The 10889-nt window shown below is 48.1% G+C and overlaps 1 protein-coding gene across 3 annotated transcripts in view; it reads left to right on the plus strand.

Annotated features, from left to right (window-relative positions):
- REEP4 (receptor accessory protein 4) overlaps positions 1-10394 on the plus strand; it is an 83848-nt gene extending 73454 nt beyond the window's left edge. For all 3 annotated transcript variants that reach the window (XM_029603827.1, XM_029603826.1, XM_029603828.1), the window contains one exon: positions 8976-10394. In XM_029603827.1, coding sequence (XP_029459687.1) covers positions 8976-9041 — 66 coding nt within the window. In that variant the 3' untranslated portion in view covers positions 9042-10394. The remainder of the gene's footprint in view (positions 1-8975) is intronic.
- The last annotated feature ends 495 nt before the right edge of the window (positions 10395-10889 follow it).

A 10889-nucleotide genomic window follows, 5' to 3' on the forward strand; every position in this document is an offset into this window, starting at 1 on the left:
ATCTCCACTGTGTCTGGCTTGCGGGGATTCCTCTCTTCGTCTCTCTAGGGAAGGAATTTGCTCTCGCTGTTTGCCGGGGGGGGGGGGGGGGGGAGGTTCCTCAGCCTGCCTCAGTGCCCTCAGGAACCCGAACTAGGCCTAGTAAGAGCTTGGCCATGCTGTTCCTGGACCGTCAAACCGCGGGAACGGCAGCCATTTTAGGTTTTTCGGCTGCTTCTTTTTCAGAGCAGCCTGAGCCACAGGACCTGATTTTTATTTATTTATTTATTTATTTATTTTCGGAGCCCCGCTCACTCTCCTGAGGCAGGTCTTGATATCCATCCCCCCCCCCCCGGAGGCGCCAGACCCTGTTTTTCAGCTGAATTTATGCTTTTATTGCACAAATCCTATTTGGCAAGCTTGTAAGAGGAATCGGACCCCCTCCCTGGTCCCCTCCCTGGCTAAGGTTCCTAGGCTTCCTGTTCCTCCTTCCCCAGCAGCTCCGGACGGGCAGGGGTCGATTCGGGTTCGAGTGGTCCCGGGGGCCACCCCCGGATCCTCCCGCTCCTCTGCCTGCCCAGGAGCCGGATCAGGACCCGGATGCTGTTGATGCCTCTCCCCCTCTGGAGGGGGATGACCCCCGGGTCCTCCATCTCTTCCGAAGGGAGGAATTGGAACCTCTTATCCCCTTCATCCCTCAGGAATTGGGGATTGTGTCCCCCAGTGGATGAGTTTTCGGCGGAGATGCCAGCTTACTCTGACCCGATCCTGGCAGGACTCAGGGCTCTGCCATGCTCTTTTCCCTTCCACCCTATGCACAAACTAATGCTCCTCAGGGCATGGCAGGCCCCCGAGTCGGGTCTTCGGGTCGGGAGAGCCATGGAAAAGCTTTATCCTCTTCTGGAGGAGTGTTTAGATTTATTGAAAATGCCTAAGGTGGATTCTTCTGTGACGGCGGTCACTAAGCACACCACCATCCCGGTGGTGGGGGCCACAGCCTTGAGGTATGTCCAAGATCGCATGCTGGAATTCCATCTCAAGCGCATTTTTTGAAATCCTGGCCTTGGGTGTTCGGGCGTCGATCTGCAGTAGTCTCATACAGCGAGCAAGCCTTAGATGGGTCCAACAATTACTCAGCACCCAAGACCTCCTGTCTGCAGAGGCAGAGCAGGCTGAAAGGTTGGAAGGCACTATAGCTTATGGGGCGGATGCCCTCTACAACTTGTTCAGGGTGAAGGCGATGGCTTCGGCGGTTTTGGCCAGATGGCTTCTCTGGCTCCAACACTGGGCGGTTGATTCGTCTTCCAAGGCGCACAGCTGGGAATTCTTCCTTTCAAAGGTAAGTTGCTTTTTGGCGAGGACCTGGAGCAGCTTTATTAAATCCTTGGGGGAAAACAAGGTTCATAAGTTGCCTGAGGACCGCCCGAAACAAGCAAGATCTTTCTTTCCTACTCGTACCTGTTTCCAGGGTCAACGAAGATATCACCCAAGAGCAAGGGGTGCCTTCTCTAGGGGAAATTCTTCCAGGTCCCAGTCCTGGCCTCTGTCCTTTTGAGGCCGTCGGGCCTTCTGAGATGCTACTCCCCATCGTCCCGCGCCTAAGCCCGCCTCCCAATGAGAATCCGCCAGCCTATCCCTCTGTTCCCAACTTAGGTGGTCGTCTGTCTCTGTTCGTGGAGGAATGGGCCAAAATTACGTCAGACCAGTGGGTCCTCGAAACAATCGAAAGAGGCTACGCCTTAGAATTTGCTCGCAACATTCCGGACTTGTACATAGTCTCTCCGTGCGGCCACCGGAAGAGGGCTGCTGTGACTCAGACCCTCACCAGACTCCAGAGCCTGGGGGCGATCGCCCCGGTGGCGGAACACGGTGCCGGCCAGTATTCTGTCTACTTCGTGGTCCCAAAGAAGGATGATTCCTTTCGTCCCATCTTGGATCTCAAGAGGGTCAACCGTGCCCTCAAAGTGCCCCATTTCCGGATGGAAACCCTGCGGGCTGTGATAGCGGCGGTCCATCCCGGAGAATTTCTGGCTTCACTCGACCTGACAGAAGCCTACCTGCACATACCGATCCATGCCGAACATCAGAGGTATCTCCGTTTCCACATCTTGGGTCAACACTTCCAGTTTCGGGCCCTGACCTTCGGCCTCGCCACGGCTCCACGCACATTTACCAAGGTGGTGGTGGCGGCAGCCCTCCGGAAGGACGGGGTGTTGGTCCGGGCCAAGTTGGAGACCCTATGCCGTCAGACGGTGGACCGCGTCCTTGCTCTTCTCTCGTCCCTGGGATGGATCGTCAATTTTTTAAAGAACAATCTCCAACCGACCCATGTCTTGGAATTCCTGGGGGCACGCTTCAATGCCCGCGTCGGCAAGGTCTTTCTGCCGGACTCGAGAGGGTTCAAGCTGATGGGTCAGGTTCAGAGTTTCTTTTCCATGCCTCTTCCCACGGCGTGGGATTATCTACAGGTCCTGGGGACCATGACTTCCAAGATCGGCTTGGTCCCCTGGGTGTTTGTGCATATGCATTCCTTACAGAGAGCTTTGCTGTCCTGTTGGCAGCCGGTTTCGGAACAGTTTCAGACGCCGCTCCCACTCTCCGACTCTACCATCAGCGACTTACAATGGTGGCTATCGCTCAAGCACCTTCTTCGTGGAATGTCCCTTCAGACCCCGCAGTGGTTGGTAGTCACGACGGATGCCAGCCTCTCCGGTTGGGGAGCGGTTTGCCAGTCTCAGGCCACGCAGGGATACTGGTCCCCAGCCCAATCTCGCTGGCACATCAACCGCCTGGAGACTTGTGCAGTTCGTCTGGCACTCAAGGCGTTTCTCCCAATGCTTCGGCGGGCAGTCCGGGTGCTCTCAGACAACTCTACCACCGTGGCATATATCAATCGCCAGGGGGCACCAGGAGTCGCCTGGTGGCCCTCGAAGCAAGTCAGCTCCTCGCGTGGGCAGAGCGACACCTGGAGTACTTCGCAGCGTCTCACATCGCGGGCAACTAGAATGTTCAAGCCGACTTTTTGAGTCGTCAGCGTCTGGATCCCGGCGAGTGGGCGTGGGGTCCTCCGCACCTGGACTTGATGGCAACCATGAACAATGCCAAAGCTCCCAGGTTCTTCAGCCGCTGGAGGGAACACTGCTCGGAAGGGGTAGATGCTCTGGTCCTTCCTTGGCCATGCGACGTCCTTCTGTACGTATTTCCTCCTTGGCCCCTCATAGGGAAAGTGCTCAGATGGATAGAGCTTCACAGAGGTCCGGTCATTCTCGTAGTTCCCGAGTGGCCTCGCAGATCGTGGTTCGCGGACCTAGTCAACCTCGCGTCGGACGGTCCTCTTCGTCTCTGCCATCTTCCATGCCTCCTCCGACAAGGTCCCATATTTTTCGACCAGGCGGATCACTTTTGTCTTGCGGCATGGCTTTTGAATGGTGGAGGCTGAGGCGGAGGGGATATGCTGAGGACGTCATCTCCACTATTTTGCGGGCTCGCAAAACTTCTACTTCCCTCGCCTATGTCCGGGTTTGGAAGGTTTTTTGAGCTTGTCTGCGAGGAAGCAGGTGTTACGGCACGTTCGGCTCCAGTCTCGCTAGTCCTCTCGTTCCTCCAGCGTGGTCTCTGTAAGGGTCTCTCCTTCGGCTCACTCCGTGTACAGGTGACTGCACTCTGTTCTCTCTTGGGAAGCCTCGAAGGCTATGCAGTTGTGTCTCATCCAGATATTGTCCGTTTTCTCAAAGGGGTGAAACATTTGAAGCTGCCGTTGCGTCCCACTTGTCCCTCATGGAGTCTGAATCTGGTCCTCCGGGCTCTCTCAGGCTCCCCTTGAGCCCCTTCGTCGTTCTACCCTCTATTGGTCTCTGTTTGCTCCGCCAGACGGGTGTCTGAGATCCAAGCATTGTCTTGCCGTGAGCCCTTCTTACGTATCTCGGACTCCGGGGTCTCTCATAAGACGGTCCCGTCGTTCTTACCAAAGGTTGTGTCTTCCTTTCATGACAGTCGGTGGAGCACCCCGCGTTCTCCCCTGCGGACATTGCAAGCCCTGGCGGGGATGATCTACACCGTCTAGATGTGAAACGCATTCTCATGCGTTATCTTGAGGTAACTAATAACTTTTGAGTGTCTATTATCTTTTTGTCTTATGGAGTGGCCCCAACTGGGGCAAACAGGCCTCTAAGACTACGATATCTCGCTGGTTGAAGGAGGCGATCTCGTCGACTTACATCTGTCAGGAACGTCCGGTCCCGGAGGGCCTTAAGGCCCATTCCTTGCGTTCTCAGGCTGCTTCTTGATCGGAGAGTCAGTCGGTCTCTCCGCAGGGGATATGCAGGGCAGCTACTTGGAAGTCTCTGCATACTTTTGCTCGACATTACCGCCTTGATGTTCAGGTGCCAGTTTTTGGTTCCTTTGGGCGGTAGGTGCTTCGAGCGGGGCTGTGAAGGTCCCACCCTGTTTAGGGAAGCTTTGGTACATCCCATGGTCTGGACTGATCCGGGTACGTACAGGGAAAGGAAAATTAGTTCTTACCTATTAATTTTCGTTCCTGTAGTACCATGTATCAGTCCAGATGCCCTTCCCTTTCCTGTCTTTTTGTCCGCTCGAAGCTCATTACACCATTCTTCAAATGCTGTATTCTATATGATTCTTTTCTGTTCTATGTGTGCCTTAATGTTCCTTAATAGGAGGCACCATAAGCATCTATGTGATGATTGTGGACATTCATGCAAGAGTGTCCATTCACAGAGTTCATTCACTGTTTTTACTTGTTCAAAGTTTTCAGAGTTCTCTTGTTGATTGCTCGAGTTCTTCTGTTGCTTGCTTGTTCCATGGTGCTTATCTTCATGCTTTCTCTGCTTTGACAATGGTTATACTGAAGGGCTACAGGGTAGGCTCTGTCCTCATATAGGATACCCTTTCAGTTTTAGTCTGTCTCCATCTGCTGGACAGGAGGCTTTAACCCATGGTCTGGAATGATCCGAGGTACTACAGGAATGAAAATTAACAGGTAAGAACTAATTTTCCTTTTTATTAATCTGGCTGCAGCATTCTTTATTACCTGTAACCTGCGTGTGAGTCTCTGAGGGAGGCAAACATACAGGCTATTATAGTAGTCAAGGTGTGAGATTACTACCAATTTGAACCACTGTTCAAAAGAGATGTCTATCCAGAAAAAGACTGATTTCTCACTGCCTTCAGGTTAGCAAAAGAACTACAAACCACCTGGGAAAAATGTATTTCCCAGGGTGAAATCTCTATCAAATGGAACCCCAAGTGAGCTTACTACAGGAGTTGCCTGTTTAACCTCAATAACTTTACATGGCCAAGGAAAAGGAAAAAAAAACCCAATAGTTTCTTCTAGTTTTTGAAATCTATCTTCATTATGTTAAGAACAAGTTTCCTTATCCTGTTACTAAGCCAAAAGCATGTCTTTATACTATCTTGCCAGCAGATGGAGATAGAGAACCACAATCTTTTCAGTCACATCACCAACTATAAGGAGTTGTGCTGCCTAGGAACTTGCCAGTATTTTGTATGTCCAGCAGTTGGTGGGCATGTTCTGAACTGGTACAGGATTTTAGCTCCCAGATCTCGGCCTTTTGGACCTTGCCACTGCTTTTGGGTAGCTACTTCCCCTGGTGGAACTGGTCTAATGGCTGCTAGGGCAACAGTTTCTTGAAATTTGTTCTTCTAGTGAAGCAGGTTCTCTTCCTAGGATTTTCCTGCTTAGGCTCTGGTTGAGTAGGACTTGATAGGGGGCTCCCAGACTTCTGCTTCAGACATGGTTGAGCTAGGGAGTTTCTGAGGGCAGCAGGAGAGGATACCCTAAATAGGCTTACTCTGCTCTTTGGGATTGTCCTCCCTCTTCCCCTTTCCCCACACTCACCCCCTCTCCCTTCAATGGGTCCTTTCCTTGGCTCTTTCTAACAGCAGTGTCAGGCAGATTTAGTAAAGCTGCCTTGCTGGGGGAGGGGAGTTTTCACTCTGATATGTCTGCCATGGCTGTGAACCTTAGGTTGCAGAGAGAAGGCTCCAGCCTCATAGGCAGCGTCATTCAGGCCTTAGGTCAGTAGGACTCTGTTTTTCTTTTTTTGCCTGCTGAGAGGGATGGCAGTAGGGATAGAACTGCCGCATGCAGAACGAGTCCAATGGTGAACCCTCTATCTAAAAATGACTAATCCCTTTGGAAGACTGATAGGCTGTCTGTGGTTCTCAGTGGACCTAATGAGGGAGAGGCAGCTTCAAGATTCTTTGTCCAGATGGAAAAATGTTCACTTTGGCATGTTTTCTGAGAAACCTACATACTCTGGAAATTCTTCGTGCTCCTTTCAATGAGTTACAGGCTTCTGCTTCGGAAGAGTCTACAGCAATGGTGCCAGAGGACACTATAAGGTAGCCACTTGGTCTGTCTTACATTCCTTCACTAAACTTTACAGTTTAGATGTGCAGACCAAGAGAGATGTTGCATTTGGGACAAATGTTCTCAGAGCAGCCTTTTTGCCTTCCCATTCACTTTGATAAAGGACTTGGGTATTTTCCTCACATCTGGACTGATCTAGTTTGATTAAAAAAAGAGAAATTTGGTCTGTCTTGTTAATTTCCTTTTCTTGAATCCCGCTAGATCAGTGCAGGACCCTTCCAAGAAGTTAATGACTGCATTTTTGCTTTTTTCTTGTTTAAGGGCTTCTCAGGGCTCAAAGAAGATTCTAAGTCTTTCTTCGAAAGATTCTCTATATCGCCACTTTGTGGCTTCCTTTCTATTCCTACTTGAAATTCTAAAAAGATGGATTTGTTAGAGAGCTGTCTTTCAGGCTGTTTTATAGATTTTTCTTGGTTTTTTTTTTGTTTTTTTTGTTTTGTTTTTTCACAGTTTTGATCATAAGGAGTTTCTCCACTCAATTGCAGTTCCTAGGCTGCAGACTTCTTTGTCAGTGATGTTGTTGCTGAATGGCTTGTGGTTCTCTATCTCCTGCTGGCAGGATAACACAAACCCACGCATCTAGAATGGTCTAGCGGGATCCAAGGAAAATAAATTAACAGGTAAGATCAAATTTCTCCTTATTTCACCGAAACTAGTCCTAAATAGCTCTCTGATTTGGCTCAAGTTTATGCAACAAGCTATCCTACTTAGGCATTAAGTGGACCATCTATGTAATATCACCTGCAAAAATATAGCCTTCCATATTGTCTAATCAGATTAATCCAGACTCCAAGGTTTATTCCCGCTGCCAGCAGGATAAGGCAGAGAGCCAGAATTGTTCAGTGACATTCTGTTCACATAACCTAGTGTAGTACCTGAATTAGCCCGTAATTCTATGCCTCCAGCAGATGGTGGTAGGTTGGACTGATCCAGTACTGGATGTAGAGCTCCTGGATGGCAGCCTCCTCATTTCTTAATGAAGACAAAGGAAAGAAAATCCTTAGTGGTTTAGAAGATCTGAAGGAGGGAGAGACATTCCCCATGATGGCAGAGGATTTCTCAGTGACACAGCTTTTTCAGAAGGAAGAACGGCTTCATTTTTATTACCAAGGTGTTGGGGGTCTCTTAAGATTAATGAGGTGCAGGCAGAGTTGGCCACTTCTGCAGGTGCTTCTAGCCTTTCAGAAATCAAGAAGCCTCCTAAGGTTTTCTGATATCAGGATGTGATTATGGTGGAATGGGAATTTCCAAAGGCACCTCTCAAGGTTAGGAGGGTATTACTAAAGCTGTATCTTTTTTTTTTCTTCTAGCAGCAAGGGATAGGCTATTTTCTAAAGTGGATGCCTTAGTCTTAGTGGTCACCTGGTGTAACGGCATAGCCGGATGTGAGACCCACAAAGTCAAGAGAAGATGGTGCGCACGCAGAGCTAGGCTGGTGGGTTCCAGCAATAACAGAACTAAGCATCTTCTGACTGTGTTGGTCACCTTCCCTTTGGATTAAACATTTGCGTGCCGGATGCTGACATCCACATGCAGATTAGTCACTTACAGTCAACATGCACAAAGACAAGGAGGTAGTCAAATCAATTAGTAGATCTAAGTTCACTAGGAGGACAATAAACAATTAACATTGCTAGTTTACTGGGATGGTTAAGTTGTGATAATGGACTATCCAGAAAGCATAGATTGATTTAACAGAGAGCAACAACTTGGGCTTAAAACTAAGTGCAGCCTCCTCCCCTTTTCACTATGGGATTAAAAAAATTATAGGCAGGATGGGATGGGGGTAGATTTGGGTAGGGACAACCTTGCCTTAGTAATAAAACGCAGTTCATGTTTCTCATCAGCAATTAAATCATAGATTATATCACTCTTATTTTGAACCAGTTAAGCATTAGACAGCAAACATGAATGGGATATCATCTGTCTCAGTCAATCCACCATCATTAAAACCTGATTTCAAAATCAGGATAAGAGAGCACTCTTGTCTAATAGATTTTTTTAGACTTGCACTTAGCAGAATCATGAATACCCCTTCCTAATATAACAGGGATAGAGTTACCATCTCGAGCATCGTGCTTCTAATACCTTCTCATAGCAAAGGACCCAGAAAGAGGCATGCTAAGAGTACTTGCTTTCAGCTGGTTCTTTATGCAAACTGCCTGGTAGCAACCAAGTGGAGAGAGAGAATGCCACCTCGCTGTCATGGATGGCTGGAATCTCAAGTGCACCAGGCACACAGAGCATTTTAAAATTCCTCCTTTACTCAGCTTTTGAAGTACAAAGGGGAGGGGGGTGTTGTGGTGGTGCATTTCACTGGCACACCCCACACATATGCTGCCACCCTGCATACTCACAAGTGGGCAGGTGTCAGCTTTGCATGTTAGAATATGGGCTGGGAAAGAGATTTATATCTTCCAAGTAGGGTGCAGTTATTTGGTCATGTAGATAAAAATGAGCCCTATTCCCAAAGTAACTTCCTCTCAGACATAAATAATGAATTTATATATTTTTTCTGAAAAATTAAGACTGAGCAGAAAACAAATGTCCATCATAATCTTTCTATCCATCTGGCCTGTTCCAGAGTTCTTCCAGGAGTGGAAAAGTTCGAGTTAAGAGGAAGGTGATACAGTCGGAACCAGAAAATTAGTGCTGTGAAATGAGGAGGAAAAAACTGAGCAAGGACCAGAGAGCGCTGCCAGGAGACCAAAGCATCAGGAGATCCAAGCTATTGCTTTTCATCCTTGCATCTCTGGACTGATCTCTGCATTCTGTACTTGTTCCAGCTCCTGGAAAGGGCTGTTTCCTTCTCCCACTATGCCTCACCCAACCCAGCAAACTGACATTAATTTGGCTGAATTTAACTGCCAATGAACAGGTGCTATGACATCAGACTGTGAGGCTTTTGCTGAGGTTGTGTATGCCACCGGACCCTGAGATCTATGCTGTGGGAGAAGGGGAAGTGTTGACACTGGACTTTGGGTTTTTGCTTGGAAGATGGTGATTGGGAGGGGAGAGGGGTTGTGTGTGACACTGACTCCAAGATCTTTGCTGAGGTGTTACATGAGTAATTCTGTGATGATTGACTTTGGAGTGAGTAATCTGCTGGTGATTTGACTAGATATTTATGAAACTGGTCATATGCCATTCTGATGATTTAATTACTTGTTTGGTAGAACCTTACAAAACTAACTGGAAAGTAAAGACTCCTATCTATTGCCAGATTCTCTGGAGATCTTAATGGGAACATCACGCTTTTAATAGGAATGGACCTGGCTCGGAAAGGGCCACTAACCTGGTGAAATAATGGATGAAGGGGAATATGTTAAACCTGTGTAGATTTTTTTCTGTGGTTTAACTACTGCCTTGTTAGTGCTGTTACTGAAACAGGAGTAGCACCCCACTTTCACATGTCTCCTTTGTGCTCTATGCCAGGTGTAAGCATGCACAACCTACCCTCCACCCCTTCCTCACCTATATACCTCTCATGATCTCACATAAAATACTTGTCTGCTACTCTGCTGTTCCTGTGGGTGCAGCTGGCTTATTCTTCCTTTAGTGATAGAGAAAAATGTGCTGAGGGGATAAAGCTTGTGTATTTGCACACCATTTCTTCCAAAGCATGATGTATACATGTCTGTGTACCAGGCACTGGAGGTGCTCTGCTGCAGCTGGACAAGTGTAAACTTTACAACAGTATACTCCTTCAGAGCAATCTTGCATTTCATTCCCCACCCAGACTTCTATTATATTCTAACCCACCACCTCATTTCCACATGGCTGGGAATGCAGCACAAAGCACCCATAGCCCTCTTCAGCAGGTTAGATGGAGACTCTCTGGGTGAGGACCCAAGGGGAAGGGATGAAATGCTTCCTGTGCCTCACCTAACCCAGCATTCTGACATTAATTTGGCTGAATTTAGCTGCTGTGCCTCCTCTTCTACAGTATCTACCAAAGTTATTTGTTAGTGTTTTGGTAAGTAAAGTTTGTGTTTTGATTTCTGTTCTTGCCATTTTTATTCCTATTAATGATGATTTTCCTCACAGGTGCAGTTCCTTTCCTTCTGTGGAGTTTGTGCACACAATGTGTAGGTTTACTCCTTTGTATGTAGCGCATGGAAGGCTGTGGGAGATCAGAACAAGCACATGCTGGGGAGAATCTGATTTAGCTGTGGTTTCTGCATCTTAATGCAGATAATTGCTATTGATTTGTCCTCTACTCAGGCCAAAATGGATTATGCCACTTGTATCTCGCACACTAGGGGTGATTTTGAGGGAGAGGAGCCATGTGAATATCTCATGTTTGCATTTATACCTTATACGTCTTTGGGGGGGGGGGGGGGGGAAGAGGGATGTGAACCTCTTGTACACATACACGTCTTAGGGAAGAGAGGGTGGTGCACCATTTAGGCTTTCAAAAGACTTAAGTTGACTGAAGCTTTGTATGATTCTCCCAGGAGAAGCAGGATGGTAGTCCTCACATATGGGTGACATCATC

The sequence above is a fragment of the Rhinatrema bivittatum genome, chromosome 5, assembly GCF_901001135.1.
Source record: "Rhinatrema bivittatum chromosome 5, aRhiBiv1.1, whole genome shotgun sequence".
In the NCBI taxonomy this organism is placed as follows: domain Eukaryota; kingdom Metazoa; phylum Chordata; class Amphibia; order Gymnophiona; family Rhinatrematidae; genus Rhinatrema; species Rhinatrema bivittatum.